This window comes from Lolium rigidum, chromosome 7 (assembly GCF_022539505.1).
Source record: "Lolium rigidum isolate FL_2022 chromosome 7, APGP_CSIRO_Lrig_0.1, whole genome shotgun sequence".
NCBI classification, from domain to species: Eukaryota; Viridiplantae; Streptophyta; class Magnoliopsida; order Poales; family Poaceae; genus Lolium; species Lolium rigidum.
In genome coordinates, this window is record NC_061514.1 from 197463206 (window position 1) to 197481567 (window position 18362).

The 18362-nt window shown below is 42.4% G+C and overlaps 2 protein-coding genes across 5 annotated transcripts; both read right to left on the reverse strand.

Moving 5' to 3' along the window:
• Positions 1-1398: 1398 nt before the first annotated feature.
• LOC124677658 (FCS-Like Zinc finger 8-like) lies at positions 1399-4006 on the reverse strand. Of its 3 annotated transcripts, none has more exons than XM_047213623.1 (3): positions 3585-4006; positions 2774-3457; positions 1399-1705 (listed from the first exon to the last, which is right to left on the reverse strand). In XM_047213623.1, exon 2 carries the CDS (start codon positions 3398-3400, stop codon positions 2774-2776), a length of 627 nt encoding a protein of 208 aa, XP_047069579.1. In that variant the 5' UTR covers positions 3401-3457; positions 3585-4006; the 3' UTR covers positions 1399-1705. The 3 variants fall into 3 exon arrangements, with proteins under 3 accessions (XP_047069579.1, XP_047069577.1, XP_047069578.1); XM_047213621.1 differs by having other exon boundaries at positions 2774-3474; XM_047213622.1 differs by having other exon boundaries at positions 2774-3488.
• Positions 4007-5759: 1753 nt separating this feature from the next.
• Positions 5760-17023, reverse strand: LOC124677288. Of its 2 annotated transcripts, XM_047213291.1 has the most exons (3): positions 16941-17006; positions 11611-11733; positions 5760-6239 (listed from the first exon to the last, which is right to left on the reverse strand). In XM_047213291.1, exon 3 carries the CDS (start codon positions 6226-6228, stop codon positions 6049-6051), a length of 180 nt encoding a protein of 59 aa, XP_047069247.1. In that variant the 5' UTR covers positions 6229-6239; positions 11611-11733; positions 16941-17006; the 3' UTR covers positions 5760-6048. The 2 variants fall into 2 exon arrangements, with proteins under 2 accessions (XP_047069247.1, XP_047069248.1); XM_047213292.1 differs by lacking the exon at positions 11611-11733 and having other exon boundaries at positions 16941-17023.
• Between the last annotated feature and the right edge of the window lie 1339 nt (positions 17024-18362).

Sequence of the window (18362 nt, forward strand, 5' to 3'; positions counted from 1 at the left end):
AGCTTCCCACCAAAAGGGAAGTCCTCGATCCACTATGGAACCTTGAGGGTGGTCACCGAACCTGTGCAAGCTTGGGGCAAACTCCACAACTGAATTGGAGAGTGCCGACAAATTGCCACGGAGGTCTAAAACTTGAGGAATCTTGACAACTTAATTGGAGGTCCCAAGTAATCTCCACGAAGTCCTCACGCTTAAGGAATCTCCTAAACTTAATTGGAGGCCCCAAGGATACCACTAAGCCAAAAATCCGCCTAGGGTTCCAATAACCCAACATTAATAAGCTTATCACTTTCACTTCCACGAATCACCGTGGAGAACTCACACTGATGCACCTAATGCAATGGCAAGTCCTTCTCTCCTAAATTCCACCAAAGCTACAAAAACTTATGGGGGAATAAGAGATGGATAACAAAGAAGGAGAACACCAAATTTGTCTAAGATATAGATCTCGCGGGGTCCCCTCACAAAAAGAGAGATTTGATTGGTGAAGATGTAGATCTAGATCTCATCGAGTGATCAATCATCTCGATCTCTGATCATATTGTCATCTTGTGCTTCTTTTCGAACCAAGCCCTTGCAATTCAGTCCATGATGCTCAGTTCAGTTGTCATAATTCGAGAGTAGCTTTAGATCTATTTTCTTATGCTTGATTTCTACTTCGTTGGCTTTTGACCGGGCATTGACCTCATCAATTTCAAGTATTGTTTGTACTTAGCGTTTTATGTGTTCATGTTTCTCCTAGATTCCCCTCTCTTTTCTATTCTCACTTGATGGCTACCAACTATTCCATTGTCTCTTGCAAGGCAAGTGTCAAAGAATCACGCTTTGCATCTACTACCTCTGATTGTCTGTAATCGACGTGGAGGGTAGCCAGGCGAGCATGCACTTAGGCATCGTTCTGCGTCGATTAAACATGATATGAGGGAGTAGTTTGGAATTGGTCCTCCTTCTTTGCCAAACTGCATTTTTAAACCTGAACAGTGGGTTTTCCCACTGCATTTTTATTATTTTAATAATAAAGGAGTTTGTACAAAGTTGCTAGAGAGTAGCAACTAGGAAAGAAGAAAACCTATAAAGTTCCAACTATCTCAAGCTTTCCACCCAGTTCCGAAGGCCTGAATAAGATGGAGGGAATATTTTTCTCCCTTCCTGGTCCTATGCGCCCAAAGCTTGCAGGTCTCTATGCATTGTTTGGCTACAATGTGGACTAGAACTTCCAAACCATCAAAGGTATAATTTTCACCTTATTTTAGTTGTCGCCAAGTGGCTCTTTGAAATTACGATCGTTAGCATCGACGGATGTGCATAGATGTTCGCATAGTTCTTGCCAGAGGTATAATTTTTCAGTGGACAGTGGCATCTCTATCCTTAACTGAAGAAAGAAGAACAATGAAACAGGAACAATTCTCAGCACATGACGGGGAGCTGAGCTTAGCATTACTCGAGGTTTTTCTACTACAGCAAAAATAGGGCCAAACCCAGGCTAACTTCGATTGCACCGACCAATAATCGTGCATTCATTTGGATCAAAACAAATCAATGCAATAATGGTCTGAAGACACAATGCAGACTTCTGCCAAAATCAGGCTGAAAATGTTCAGGGTTTCAGTTTTTCGGTGACGTGTCTCTAGTGAGTCGCCGATCTTTCACCCCAATACCACCTCCCGGTAGCTGCATTTGCTGCTGCAGAATGAGTTTCTCGTCTCTGAAACATAAACAAGGATGAATTAGCAAAAATTTGTTGCGGTACAAGGTACAACAAAATTTCAAACCGAGTGTGATAAGATAACCAATATCATCCTGCATATTACCATATCACTTGTAGTAGTAAGACAACATAGGACACAGGAATGTACTGAATGGAGATTACAGTTTCGGTGAAAATTGCTACCCTCCGAGGCACCCTTATACCAAGACACGAGATTTTGTGTAGACAAACATTTAAACAAACCCAATACATCCAGGTCAAGGAGCTCAATAATTAGCACATAGCCGTGGTGGCAATATGCCAATACCTATGGTGCATCTCATTCTTCACCTGGGAGCCTGAATCCAGGGTACGGAAGCGTCACCGTCATGGAAAAAATCCAGGCCGGCAACAAATGACTGACAAAGATTGGGGGACCCCAGATCTAGTATCTGTCTACCATTTCTTGCCTTAGGGCCACACAAAAAAAAAAATCAGTATTTCATCGAATTTTGGCAACCTGAAATCAACCGATGTCACCCACAGGCTCATAATGAATTGACAGCAATGCCGCATCAAATACTTTACAGGCTAGTTGCTAGTTGCTAGTTGCTAGTACAAGCTGTGCCTAAACTATCCAGAGAGTCCATGTTGCTTTCAGTTTCAGGCAATTGAAAATGAAATCCTATTGGTCTATTGGAGTGGCTGACGGTAGACTGTAAACAATGCGATTGCAGCCAAAGATGTCGCTTTGCGCTAAGTAGGTTCGCAATAAAGTATGACCATGATCTTATCTTGTATGCTTAAAAAGTGCTCCCATTATCTATCTCTGAACAATGGTTAGCTGGAACTAATCGGGACACCGAAACCGCTAGTCGGAAACGGCGACTTACTATGTGCTGACGAAGTGAACGAAGTTGATCAAACTGATCATCTGAGCAATGATCTACACTACTCCTAAGTCATGTCAAAATATATTAAACATTTGCAATGTCAAGTGAATTAAGGATACCAACAGGCATGGAAATTGATATGCAGAGCATCTGAAATGCAGCAATCGGAATTCAGAATCTTTTTCATTATTACCTATGCTGCAAGATGAGAGCATGGTTGCCTGGCCCCAATCCCTTTCTTGCACCCATAGCAGGCATGGCTCAGCTGACAGCAATCATCGCCGGCGCAGCTCTCGACGACGCGGTCATCGAGTATGTGGGTCATCTTGGGGTTGGGCCCCCGGGCGATGACGCAGGTGTAGTCCTCCTCCGCCAGCTCCTCCACCTCCATCCGCGCCGCCCTCGCTGCCGCCGACGACAGCGGCGACCGCTGCACCGGGGAGAGCAGCGCGAGCTGGGAGTCCCTGTTCTTGACGCCGAACTCGATCGGTGAGCTCGGCAGGTCGCAGCCGATGCTACCGAGCCCCTTCATGGGAGGCAGCTGCACCCTCAGGCGCATCCCGAGCAGCACCCTGCCGTTTGCGCGGTGCTCCGGCTCGGCCTCGCCGGCGACGAGCACGGCGGCGAGGCCGGCGCCGTGAGAATGACCGTTTGGGGGGTTTCTTGGGCTGGAGCGGGGCTGGTTCTTGGACTCATGGAGCATGGAGGTGGGGCTCGTGGGGGCGTCCGTGGAGAAGAGGCTTGTGAGTGACCTTGGAGAGAGCGGCAGAAGGGAGGAAGGCCTGCTGCCATTGCTGTGCCTGGCGAGCTCATGCCCCATTAGTCCTGCAGCAGGCGGACTGCTCTCAACTGCTCCTCCTCCGGCCTTACCTGATGTCTTCCTCAACATTGCAGCTGATTATAACAATCTAATAAAACTTAGAGTATGACTGACACAATCAATTACAAATTTATTGTTTGATTCATATATGGTGAGAACTGCAGGTTGAAATGAATGGACTCACCAAAATATAAGGCTGCTGCTGCTCCTGCTCTCTCGGTGGTCAAAGAACTCACTAGCAGATTAGATAGTCCCATCAAAAGAGGCAAACATAACCGATGTGACAAGAGACTGAATCCTTCTTGCCATCAGAATTCAGAACGATGAGTACTCGGAACACAAGCTAGTCCAAGTGGTTCAAGAAGAAAACACAAGCTAGTTGGGTTGCGAGTTTCAAAATTTTGGTTGCCCTTGTTCAGATGAAAGAAAAAGCAAGAGAGATTGCATAAACCAAAAAAGCAAGAACGAGGTAGCGTGATCCAGCCAATCGATGAAAGATATCGCTGTCTGTTCGTCTCTCTCTCCCTGTCTGTCTTCACAGGCGAGCTGAGCTCTGGTGTGAAGTGATGGTACGCAGCGCAGAGCTGGAGCCTATAGGGACACCGCTCCCCGAGGAACGTCAGAATCCGGAGTTTTCTAAAGATGTCCCCTCTACACATCCCTCATTCATATCCATGCCCAGAAAACAGACTATTTTGCCCTTTGTGTAGGAATATGGCCACACACCACACGGTCGCACCGTCGCACACGCTGCACGCTGACAGTGAGGGAATACCACTAGTCAAAACCAAAAGTTTCTAAATACCACTAGTCTCACTTAGTCTCGTAGAGAGCATCAATGTCTTTCTGGTACTCATGTTACTCAGTTAGTCTCAGTTTGAACACAATGATATTTCGGAATGAAGTTTTCAAAAAGAATATTATTTTGACACTTTGGTTTTTTTACCAGTGGTATTCTGAAACTCTTACTTTTGACTAGTGATAATTTGAAAGGCATATGGATGTTTTTTAGTGTATAGGTTCACTCATTTTATTTATATCTAGTCTATACCTATTTCTTTAGCGATAAAAAAACTAACGTTTTCCATTGTTTGATCCATCACTCTATGTTTTCATCCATCTTATTTTACGCCTTCCTAGGTCGCCCTTTTGCTCCGGTTCGCTGGCGATCTGGTTGTGCTCCTAAGGGGCACCTATAGGTGCAATCAGATTGTAGTTCAGCGCGTCTCCACATACGTGTCCATGTCGGTTTATTACCTACTAGAGACCATTCCCCTCACAAAGCCACCGACACATACGCCTGCGGCGTGACCGACCGAATCTCCTCCTCCTCGCCGCAGCCACCCCTCTACTTATACACGCACCAGGCCTTGTGGATCGTTGTTTTGCCTCGATGGCATCCTTCTGTGGCCGCACCTTCAGAAAACGGCGGAATGATTCCTGTGAGGGCACAAAATTCGGTGAAGACGAGGTCCCTTTGATTTGGTAGGGGCAAGGTTGATTGCATCAAGAAAAAAAAGCGGCAGCATCGATAGATCCACGAGGAACGAAGTAGCGGCCGGTCTGCAAAGGCATGATCGGCTACGTCGACACCCATGCATGATGCTTCGCAGGCGGAGGCCATGGGACGGCCGCGACCCATGCCTGATACTTCGCACACGGAGGCCATGGGACGGCTAGCCATGGTGATTCCCAGTCATAGCTCAGTCGATTCGAGCGGTAGGAATGAAGAGATGACATAGCTAGGATATCGAGTTGAGAGACGGATAGGAGAACCGTCTAAGGTCTATAGACGATAACCAGCTCAAGTGTCGGTTCAGTACTAGTGTAAGTGAGGTTGAAAGTGTTCTAAACCTTCTAATGCGGCAGTTCAAAATTTGGCGTTCGGTCACAAGTCTGATATAATCCAAGTTGATACTATGAAATATCATGGTATGAAGTTCAACACTTTGGAACTTCTAATAATTATGAGTTGGAATTTCATACATCCAAATTTTGACGAAGTTGTGACACTTTCCAAATTTTGACGAAGTTGTGACACTTTCGATAGGGACAGAGGGAGTATACATGAACGTTTAATTCTAACAGACTACTACTACTACATCTGTCCCATGATATACGATGCTATTATGACCAATACTCCTATAGTTGTTCTAATAACATCTTATATACTGTATTATGAGACGGAGGGACTAGTAGATTGTTTATCTTCCAAGCAGTCTATTTGAAACCCAGATTGTTTATGTTCCAAGCAGTCTATTTGAAACCAAAAAATCAAGTAGGAGGCTTAACGGTGAGTACAATTCCTATGTGAAGAAAATCCTCTAATTCAGGCCTTATGGAACATATCAGCGAGCAGTTGAGAATTGAGCTACCTGGCAATTCGTAGAAATGATAACAAAAAAATATTCAGCTCAATATTTCGGAAATCGAGAATTGGAAAATGAACAACCGGGAGTGTTCATCTAGGCAACAATGAGCATAATATGCGTGTCTTAACGGTCCACAAACAGCGCCATCGACAAATTTCACAGCTAACCACTAGTATGAGCAAATCGGAGTTCGCAGCTCTTGAAGATCAAAACTGCTTAACCATATACGAAGATCACGTTTCTGTTATGTCAGCGTATACTTCACTTTGCTAGGGCCTAGGGGGTGTGACCATCGTCATCCTTCTTTGGCTTACGGTATGTTTCCTCAAGGTGCTTTGCCAGGAAAACATACGTGTTGAACAGCTTCTTCACATTTGGAACGTTGTAGTTCTGAGCTACATAGACACCGCATCCCATTCCCATTAAAAATTTGAAGCTGCCAGTGATTAAACCCATTGCGAGAAGACCTGAATACAATGATAAAAGAGTTATGTATAAGCAAATAAATCCATTTCGACATGGGACATTAATGAACATGTCAATGAAAATTGATACAAAATGGTTTTTGCCATCTGGCACGAATACTCACGTCTGCTACATGTTAAGAGGTTTCATAATATTGCTGCCTTAATATATTTTATCTTTTCTAGCATGTAACAAACTATGTACTCCCTCTGTCCATCAAAGAATGTCGAAAGTTTGATTAAATTTGAATGTATCTTGACACTCTTTGTAAGCTACCAACTAACTGTGTTCATAAATAAACAACCACTCTATCCACACATAGAGCTAAATAACACATTCACACTGTTTGGTAGCAAAGTATTTCGAGACTACCGAAGTTTAAAATAAGTTGACGTGTTAAAGTGTGGTATTAATACTGCAGTATTCCCCCAACTGTGGTATGTTTGAAGGAGTATTAAAAACAACAACCCAAAACTTTTTTTCTGAACCGGAGAAAGCTAGAAGAACTAAACGCACGCCTGGCTCTATTCGAAGCCACCCCCGCTGTCCTATCATCTCAGCGGCCATGGACAAACCAAGGATGAGCTCATGAGCTACATATTATTGCAGCACATGGAGCACCCCTAGCAAACCACAGCCTGTACCTTCTTCGCTTTCACAACATGAGCCGCACACGACGTCAGGATTGGTCAGGTCGCAAGTCTGGACAACTGGCGGCCTGGCCGGGCATGCAGAGAAGAACTCCAGCTGCCCCAGGGAGAGCCACGCATCCCAGACCACCATCCCTACTGAGGCAGCAGCCACCCTATCCATAAGCTGATGATCCCCGGGCATCTGCAGCCTGTGCACCTCGGTGCACGCAGCCACCACACATGCCCAAGTCCCATGAGCTGCAATGGCAGGAGGCTGGCATCGCAATTCGTATGCCGTGATGCAAGCTCAGGCAACAGCGCACACCGTGTGGACGGACATCAGCGTTGGGGCCAGGATCATAGAGTCCGTCTGGTGGTCCTGCTGCACGAACGAGGTCTGCACGCCTGCAGATTGGCGATGAAGTACAGAGCCGAGGTGAGCCCGATAGGGATCAGCTGCAGCTGCATCTTGAGCTCCTCCACCGGCGTCACCGTGCATAGCACCATGGCCAGTTGCCACCCTGATCAAGGTCTTTATGCATAAAAATGTCAGCCTTGTCCAAGAACCTGGCGTATCTCACTCGGGGAGCACAACTGCTAGTCTGAATAAGATACCTACATTACTCTCAGGCTACAGGATCCGGTACATGCCTACATGGGTGTTGTGGAGGCAAGGCTGACGATAACCAACACGAACAACGCGCAGATGCCGTACCCAAATCCCCAGCTCACCTTGTCCTCAAACCAAACGAGCAGCATCCCTGCAGTCAGGATGGACATGTCGGCCACCATTTAGTACCAGCTGAAGTAGAACGCCTTAGCCTCCTGTTCCGGGCTTCCGGCACGTTTTCAGCCTTGTCGTCAAACTGCTTCGCCTCACTCCAGAAAACGGCCGCACGAAAAGATATATCATCCCTAGTACCTTCACTCCAAAACAGTCCCAATTCCCCAATTCTCTCACCAGGCCATGGCGCCTCCCCGCTCACCCATCTCTCCCCAAGCCAGCATGGGGAGCGGGATCATTCCCTGGTGGCGTGGCTCGGTCTTCACGGACGCGGAGGGGGCGAAGTAACCGGAGGGAAGGAGTCCGACTCATCGCCACTGCTGTTGTGGCCACTCCACGTTCGAGTCGACCCAGACCTCAGTGCCGTCGTGCTGCTGCTTCGTACCTCGTCACGGATATGGCAAAACTATGGTATTTTGTGCCTAAAGGCTAAAATGTTGTACTTTTCCAATATTTTGGTTCTTTGATATACTTTACTGCCAAACATATCTTCAGTTTGAAGGTGTTTGCAGAAAAAAGTAGACGAACTATGTTCACTGGCATTTTGGAATAATGCTTCATGTCTTAAGGTTCTACCACCCACACACATGTTTGGTGAATAGGATCTAATTCCCAAGGTCGGGATGCTGCCGCTCAGTTGCTTCATAGATTATAGGGTGCTCAATAGCCCACAGCCTATGGTAACAACTAGTCACGGCGACTGGCATAGTATTTGAAGGAGGTGACATATAGAAAAATTATAAGGGTTGAGGTAAGTGTTGGGAAAGAGAGATTTTCTCATTAATTGATTGTGACGACCAAGACCTGGTAGGATCTGGAGTCTAGGTGCAACCATTGTATCTAATCCCAAGGATTTGCTAGTACGAACATTAAAAAGACGAATATCATATCCATATCATTAGTACAACGTTTCAAATGTTGAATACACAGTCATTACTAGATTAATTATCCATAGACAAAATAACAGAGAAACAAAATAAAGGTGGTGGCTCCAGAAAATATGCAACGGGCAATCAACTGGAGTATCGTAAATCTAGGCATAAATCTCCAGAGCAAGTATTATCCGTGAAGTTACACTAAAATGATTAACGGATATGCATATGCTTAGGTGTTGACAAAAGAGTAGGCTTCATGATTTTAGATTTTAGCGTGAAGCAAACTTTACTTTTCAAAAATTTACCTCAAACCTAAGTTTCATAGGGATGGTAAACGGTATAGGGTTACCAAGTCACCCAAGTTCAAACTAGCCTAGCTGAAGACACCTATGAACAACACACAAGCATACAGTCTTCCCTTAACACTGGCTTTTAGAGTCCAGAGAAGATGGCGCAGAACTTCACAAGTAGCATCCTTGACCCCAGTGTTGGAAGTCATCACTTGGATAGGTTCTTCCCAGACTCGCACTGGATCTGTGCCTGCTAATTTTGAATCACCATAGGAACTTTGGCCATCTATAGGTTTTGAAATAAGGAGAAGTTCAGTAATCATCTTAAATCTAACAAGGTTAGTGCATGGCATTTTTCCCAATATTGAAAATCTTAGGAAAAATGTTTTCTTGAGTAATTCAAAAAGTTAAGTATTTCCATCATGCACTTAGCTTGTCTAGATTTAAAATGATTACTGGATCTCTCCTTATATCAAACCTTATAGAGGGCTAAAGTCCCAACAGAGATTTCACATGTTGTCTTTTTTCAATTTCCCAATATTGAAAACCTTAGGAAGTATGTTTTCTTGAGTAAATTCAAAAAGTTAAGTATTTCCATCATGCACTTAGCTGTCTAGTTTTAAAATGATTACTGGATCCCTCCTTATATCAAAACTTATAGAGGGCCAAAGTCCCTACAGAGATTTCGCATGGTGTGAATGCTAGTTGTTGGCCTCGTCTGCTCTGGGATGTGATATATCACCTTCAGATGAAGACACGCCCCGTGTATCACAGGTACCACTTCCTTGAAGCAGGCAAAATGAGTTGTGGAATGTAGATGTGCACAGCTACTGAATGTTAGTACACGATGCTTCGTAACATCAACGAAACACCTAACTGACGTGACTGAATTGAACAGCAGGATTGAGGAAGCTGCTCGTGAAGCTATTCGCCATCTGATGGAACTCTACGAGCCAATGTTCAAGGGAAGACTCTGTTTATGTGACCCTCATAGGTGTCTTCAGCTAGGATAGTTCAGACTATGTGACATGCTAACCCTAATCATTTACCAAATGTTTAAATGAAACCTTAGTTTGAGCTAAATTTTTGGAAAAAGTTTTGGGAAATAAAACATGATTTATGCTAAAAATTAAACCATTAAGCCTACTCTTTTGTCACCACCTAAGCATAACCCACCAAATCACAGTATTGCATGTCTGTTCATAATTTGTGTAACTTGAGAGTACATTCAATATACTGACTTGCTACTTGTCATGTGCAAATGACAATACTTACGCTGGAGAATGATGCCTAGGTTAACAATAATTGGAAACTGTAATCTAGCATGTCTAAAAGCTAGATATCAAAAAGGGCATGAATCAGCAACCGGAGAACCCAGTCAACAACAACTGTAAATAAGGTTCCACGTTTTTAAAGAAAAAAAATAAGTTTGCACAAAAGAATCAGAGCCATTCTTTATCAAACTGTTCTATCCCTTTTTCATTCCACCTAATCTATCTCTACTACCTAATCCCCTAGGCCCTGTCGTCCAACCATCCTGGTTGCGGTAGACGGTTAGTTACCTAGTTTGTTCCACAAGAACACTAAACATTCAGTAGCACAGTATAAGCTTGGTAATGAACACTTAAGACTAGGGAATACGCAAAATTTCAGCATTTTTAAGTACAGATTATAACAGGTAACATACTGGAACAGAGGAATTTCGTATTACCAAACCGACTAACATTGTCAAGTTTCATAATTCAAAGCAATGCTGACAACATTCTGATTACTAGGCAATCTGATCCCTTCCTAGTTAAAAGTTAATGCTGCTGTGAGTAAAAGTCTGGTCATTCTTTTCAGATGCTATCAGTTACAAATTACTATTCCAAATGCAACTTAAACGCCCAAATAAATCTCAGTAACTTATCCTAAAATACTCCGTCCATCTTTATTTACTTCGCGTTCTAGGTCTAGTTAAAGTCGAACTTTGTAAAAACTGATCAAGAATGTAGGAACAAATATCAACATCCATAATTCCAGAAGCATATAATATAAAAAAAAATACTCTATAACGATTTTAATACCATAGATTTTAGATTGAAAAAATACTCTATAACGATTTTAATACCATAGATTTTATATTGTAGACGTTGACACTTTTTTCCTGATTATTTGGTCAAACTTTACAACGTTTGACTTTAAATGCAAAGTAAATAAAAACAGAGGGAGTAGTGAATGTGAACACCCCAAAAACGTATCCTATCTTAAACTAGTATAAATTGTTAACATGTAAAGTGATGAGACATGGAGAATGGATAAATCTAGAACAACACAACTCTGAGCCTGCTCTGAAGATCGGTCTAGAGGAAAATGAGAAACAAAAGGCTGACGGTCCTGCTACAGATTTTGGGGGTTACCGACGGGAATCAGCAATTAGCAAACTATTGGCCATGTAGGACTTGGGGAATTTGGGTATCAAAGGTCGGGATCCTGCACAATTAAGAACAGCTATATGAACTATGAAGGATACAATTTCATTGCCTGTCTATTTCCAGTCGCTCACAATCCATATATGACCTGCTTCAGTACAGGCATGAGGGGAATCTGTAAACAGTAACTGAAGAAAGACCAAAGAATCTCTGATTGCCCATCAATCTGAACATGGACACGCCATCTACTACCTGCTATGCCTTCCTCTGTACGCAGTCAATTTTATCACGAAATCTAGATTGAATCCGCAAACCGTGCAATGCGAACAGGTGCAAACTGAAATAGGATGAAACAGCCGAGCGAGGAAAAGCGGAGCTTACTTGTTTCTTCTTCCCCTGACGTTCCTACAGGATGCGCCGCCGCCGATTCCTCTTACCCGGCCGAGACTCCTTCGCTACGCAGCAGCAGCCAGCGCCGCTAGCCCGCCGCGTGCGTGCCGAACCCTAGAATCCAATGATCGAGAGATTAGTTCAAAGAAAGAAAGCAGTTGGCGGCAGCGAACGAGGAGTGGAGAGGCCAACACCTCCTACGTAGTTACCGGAGGCGGGCGGGGGGGGGGGGGGGTTGTCGTATCCGGCAGACCGGCACTAGAAGGAATCCCGGTGCCCGTTTGGTACTAGAGTGTTTGTTAGGATTAGGTTTTTCGTTTGGTGTATTAGTGGGGATAATTTGGACCAAACTTCAAATAACCACATATTCTAAATGCATGTTTGGTGATACAGTATTGAACGAGTTTAATCTCTGCTTATCTCCACTTTTTCTCATATCTTAAGTGTACTTTTTCAATACCCAATACTCTACCCCTACCTAGTGGATTGGGTATGGGATTTTACAGGGATTGGGTGGCGGTAGGGATTCACCCAATATTCTAGAGTATTATATTCTATAGTATTGGATGAACCCCTACCATCACCCAATCCCATAAAACCTCATCCCCAATCCACTAGGTAGAGGTAGAGTATTGGGGATTGAGAAAAATACACTAAATACTAAGTGTTTGTGGGTATTAGTGAGGATAATATTCTAAAAATATTGGGTGAACGCTTAGCGTCAGCCAATCCTCACAATACCCCATCCCCAATCCACTAGGTAAAGGTAGAATATTAGGGAATGAAAAAAATATACATTATGATTTAGGGGAAAGTGAGGATAAGCAAGGATTAAACTCGCTCAATACTCTAGCATCAAAAATGCATTTAGAATAAGTGGGGATTTAGAGTTTGCTGCGGATTATCCCCACTAATCCTATTAAAACTCTAGCAGCTAAGAATTGGGGAAAAGTGGGGATAAGCAGGGATTAAACTCGCTCAATACTCTAGCACCAAACATGCATTTAGAATAAGTGGGGATTTGGAGTTTGTTGGAATTATCCCCACTAAAAGTCTAGTGCCAAACAAGGCCTTAGGAGGAAACCCTATCACACGATTTATTTTTATTTTTTGGAGACACCTGAAACCCTCACATGCCATCATGAGGTTGGAGTAGCCGGAGATGTGTTGGCTGACTCGGTGGTGGACCTGGTCTAGGGTAATTTCCGTTCTTGTCCTTGGCCTCATTACTATTTCAGCAGAGGAAATCTGCCACCGTAAATTCTAAGTTGGTGAGCCGTGCACACAACTCAAAAAAAAAAAAAACTCAAAAAAAATGAACACACAAGCGCGCACACCCTTGCTCTATAGAATTTTCTAAATAGAGCCTTCCGTTTTCCTTAGTCGTAACTAACTAGTTTTTTTTTAAGAAACACCGAGTACACGATAAACACACACTCACACAACGTCTACGGTAGACCGGAAGTACTAAGCTTCAAGATTAAGAAGTAACCACAAACACGAGATGGTGCAGCGGTGATTGTTGGCATTGAACCACAACGATGAAAATGACTTGTTAGATTTAGTAGATAACTGACCGTATCTCGCCATATCATCTAGTGCATTTTGTGCAAAGTCGATTGGATATCCATGGAAACATGATTGGAAGGAATCGGTTTGAAAGTACTTGCAGAAGCAGAGGAACTATGCTCACTGGCATTTTGGAATAATGCTTCATGTCTTAAGGTTCTACCACCCACACACATGTTTGGTGAATAGGATCTAATTCCCAAGGTCAGGATGCTGCCGCTCAGTTGCTTCATATATTATAGGGTGCTCAATAAGTAGTCACGGTGGTTGGCACAGTATTTGAAGGAGGTGACATATAGAAAAATTCTAAGGGTTAAGGTAAGTGTTGGCTGTTGGGAAAGAGAGATTTTCTCATTAGTTGACTGTGACAACTCAGACCTGGTAGGATCTGGAGTCTAGGTGCAACTACTGTATCTAGTCCCAATGATTTGAAAGTACGAACATTAACAAGACGAATATCATATCCATATCATTATTACAATGTTTCAAATGTTGAATACACAGTCATTAACAAAGAAACATAGTGAAGGTGGTGGCTCCAGAAAATATGCAACAGGCAAAGCAAGTATTATCCTTGCACATGACAAGCAGCATAAGAGTCAAGTTACACTAAAATGATCAACGGATATGCAATATGCTTAGGTGTTGATAAAAGAGTAGGCTTCATGATTTTAGATTTTAGCGTAAAGCAAACTTTACGTTCTAAAATTTTACCCCAAACCTAAGTTTCATAGAGATATTTGGTAAACGGTATTACGGTTACCAAGTTACCCAAGTTCGAACTAGCCTAGCTGAACACACCTATGAACAACACACAAGCATACAGTCTTCCCTTAACACTCGCTCTTAGAATCCAGAGAAGATGGCGCAGAGCTTCACAAATAGCGTCCTTGACCCCAGTGTTGGAAGTTATCACAACCAGGGATCACACTGTGTGAAATCTCCATACAAACTTTGGCTATCTGTATGTTTTTGAAATAAGGAGAGATTTAGTAATCATCTTAAATCTAACAAGGTAAGTGCATGCATTTTTCCCAATATTGAAAACCTTAGGAAAATTGTTTTCTTGGGTAATTCAAAAAGTTAAGTATTTCCATCATGCACTTAGCTTGTCTAGATTTAAAATGATTACTGGTTCTCTCCTTATATCAAAATTTGGGCCAAAGTCCCTACAGAGATTTTGCATGCTGTCTTTTTTCAATTTCCCAATATTGAAAACCTTAGGAAAAATGTTTCTTGAGTAATTCAAAAAGTTGAATATTTCCATCATGCCTTAGCTTGTCTAGATTTAAAATGATTACATGATCTCTCCTGATATCAAAACTTATAGAGGGCCAATGTCCCTATGGAGATTTTGCATGGTGTGAATGCTGGTCGTTTGCCTCGTTTGCTCTGGGATGTGATAGCTCATCTTCAGATGAAGAAACGCCCCATGTATCATGGTTACCACTTCCTTGAAGCAGGCAAAAAGAGTTGTGGAATGCAGATGTGCACATCTACTGAATATTAGTACACGATGCTTCGTAACATCAACGAAGCACCAAACCCACGTGACTGAATTGAACAGCAGGGTTGAGGAAGCTGCTCGTGAAGCTATTCGCCATCTGATGGGACTCTACGAGCCAACGTTCAAGGGAAGGACTCTGTTTATGTGACCCTCATAGGTGTCTTCAGCTAGGATAGTTCGGACTATGTGACATGCTAGCCCTAACCATTTACCAAATGTTAAAATGAAACCTTAGTTTGAGCTAAATTTTTGGAAAAAGTTTTGAGAAATAAAACATGATTTATGCTAAAAATTAAAACCATTAAGCCTACTCTTTTGTCACCACCTAAGCATAATCCAACTAATCACAGTATTGCATGTCTGTTCATAATTGGTGTAACTTGAGAGTACATTCAATATATTCATTTGCTACTTGTCATGTGCAAAGGACAATACTTGCGCTGAAGAATGATGCCTAGGTTAACAATAATTGGAAACTGTTAATCTAGCATGTCTAATAGTTAGATATCAAGCAGGGCATGAATCAGCAACCGTCAACCCAGTCAACAACAACTGTAAATAAGGGTCCACGTTTTTAAAGAAAAAATAAGTTTGCGCAAAAGAATCACAACCATTCTTTATCAAACTGTTCTATCCCTTTTTCATCCCACCTAATCTATGTACTACTACCTAATCCCCTAGGCCCTGTGGGCCAACCATCCTGGTTGCGGTAGATGGTTAGTTACCTAGTTTGTTCCACAAGAACCCCAAACATTCAGTAGCACGGTATAAGCTTGGTAATGAACACTTAAGACTAGGAAATACGCAAAATTTATTCAGCATTTTTAAGTACAGATTCTAACAGGTATCATACTGGAACAGAGGAATTTCGTACTTACCAAACCGACTAACATTGTCAAGATTCATAATTCAAAGCAATGCTGACATTCTGATTACACAAAATTTCAGCATTTTAAGTACAGATTCTAACAGGTAGCATACTGGAACAGAGGAATTTCGTATTTACCAAACCGACTAACATTGTCAAGTTTCATAATTAAAAGCAATGCTGAAAACATTCTGATTACTAGACAATCTGATCCCTTCCTAGTTAAAAGTTAATGCTGCTGTGAGTAAAAGTCTGGTCATTCTTTTCAGATGCTATCAGTTACAAATTACTATTCCAAATGCAACTTAAACGCCCCAATAAATCTCAGTAACTTATCCTAAAATACTCCGTCCATCTTTATTTACTTCGCGTTCTAGGTCTAGTTAAAGTCGAACTTTGTAAAAACTGATCAAGAATGTAGGAACAAATATCAACATCCATAATTCCAGAAGCATATAATATAAAAAATACTCTATAACGATTTTAATACCATAGATTTTATATTGTAGACGTTGACATATTATTCCTGATTATTTGGTCAAACTTTACAACCTTTGACTTTAAATGCGAAGTAAATAAAAACAGAGGGAGTAGTGAATGTGAACACCCCAAAAACGTATCCTATCTACTAGTATAAATTGTTAACATGTAAAGTGATGAGACATGGAGAATGGAGAAATCTAGAACAACACAACGCTGAGCCTGCTCTGAAGATCGGTCTAGAGGAAAATGAGAAACAAAAGGCCTGACGGTCCTGCTACATATTTTGGGGGTTAGTAAATAAAAACAGATGGAGTAGTAAATATGAACAGCCCAAAAACGTATATTACATTAAACTTAGTAAATTGTAAACATGTAACTGATGAGACATGGAGAAATCTAGAACAACACAAAGCTGAGTCTACTCTGAAGACCGGTCTAGAGGAAAATGAGAAACAAAAGGCCTGACAGTACTGCTAGAGATTTTGGGGGTTACTGACGGGAATCAGCAATTAGCAAACTATTGGCCATGTGGGACTTGGGGAATTAATTTGGGTATAAAAGGTCGGGATCCTAGACATCTAAGAACAGCTATATGAACTCTGAAGGATACAGTTTCATTGCCTGTCTATTTCCAGTCCCTCACAATCCAAATATGCCCTGCTTCAGTACAGGCATGAGGGGAATCTCTAAATAGTAACTGAAGAAAGACCAAAGGATCTCTGATTGCCCATCAATCTGAACATGGACACGCCATCTACTACGCTGCTACGCCTTCCTCTGTACGCAGTCAATTTTATCACGAAATCTAGATGTTGAATCCGCTTAACCGTGCAGTGTGAAGAGATGCGAACTGAAATTGGATGCAACAGCAGAGCGAGGAAAAGCGGAGCTTACTTGTTTCTTCTTCCCCTGATCTTCCTACAGGATGCGCCGCCGCCGATTCCGCTGACCTTCGCTTCGCCGCAGCAGCCCGCCTCGTGCGTGCCGAACCCTAGAATCCGATGATCGATAGATTAGTTCAAAGATGGAAAGCAGTTGGCGGCGGCGGACGAGGAGTGGAGAGGCCAACACCGCCTGGGTCGTTGCCGGAGCGGGGGGTGGGGAGCAGGAGAGGGCCTTGGCTTCGCCGGAGCCCGGAGGTTGTCGGCCGCGAGAGCGAGAGGAGGGGCGGGCGGGACGATTTCGTGCGGGAAGGGTAGGTCGGTACCTAGTACTGTACTAGTAAGCGTGCACGTGCAAGGCACGTTTATACACGCTCAACAACAACTTGTGTAATATTTTTCTCAAATGTGCCACATTCAACATCTCTTCCTGTTTTACGATGTTGAGATCAAAATGTGTAACACAATCTCTCAGGTTACTTCAATCTTCCTCTAATCCACACAAACATGACATAGATATCAGCACCAATTGCAGCCACCAAATTTCTTGGTCAGGTACCGACATCATTATCACTTCACACGAACCATCACCACAAGATTACTATGCGAGTCCCTCTCCCATAAATTTTGTGGTGATCACATATCCTTTTAAAAAACTATGTGATCGCATATCATGGTAACACCTAGAGTGCATCTGACAACAAAGTGTTTAATTTTTTTAAAAAATACCGGGCTATCAAATGCCACCTTGGTTTTAGAAAAACTTCATTCAACCACCTCAAAAAGTAAATGACCAATTTTAATGAAATTTAAATACAATAATTGGTATTATTACTCCAACTAATCACTTTGTTAGGAAAAGTCATCTTGACAAGCATATTGTGCCAAAAAATGTTGAATATCTGTATCATAATAAATATGATTCTTTAACCAACATAGATAGAGGTAAAATATATATAAGAAAAGGAACTAAATATTGACATTACAATCTGAATTTTGGAACGAAAAGATTAATTTCTAGATAAAATCATTTCGATAACCCAAGCCTTTATCAGTTTTCTCCTGCCTCCTTGGTGATGTTCCCCTCCACAGCACCAACGCCAATACTACGAAGAGGAGCTTATACTAACATCCACCTGCACAAAACATCCTTTAGATTCAGTAGAACATTATTGCAAGCATGCAGAGAAGATGTACTCTTAAATAGAAATGTATATTATACTCAGTAGAAAATATTTTAAATTTTAAAATCATGAATGTTTATGTTTTCCCTACCGAGACATCTTATTGCCCTACTGATCTTCCTTTCGCTTCCCTGATCCGTTTACAACTGATGAACATCTTACTTGTCAGTATAAGCTTCGTGCATGCTGTAGCCAAGACTTACGCTACTGCTTGTACTGATGTGCTTTCAAGGAATCACAAACCCTTCCTT

Coding starts and splice junctions, on each gene's coding strand:
- LOC124677288 (XM_047213292.1), bottom strand. CDS start 6,228: ATGGGTTTAATCACTGGCAGCTTCAAATTTTTAATGGGAATGGGATGC.
- LOC124677658 (XM_047213621.1), bottom strand. CDS start 3,657: ATGGGACTATCTAATCTGCTAGTGAGTTCTTTGACCACCGAGAGAGCA. Junction 3,475..3,584: donor AGCAGCAGCCTTATATTTTG/GTGAGTCCATTC, acceptor TGTTATAATCAG/CTGCAATGTTGAGGAAGACA.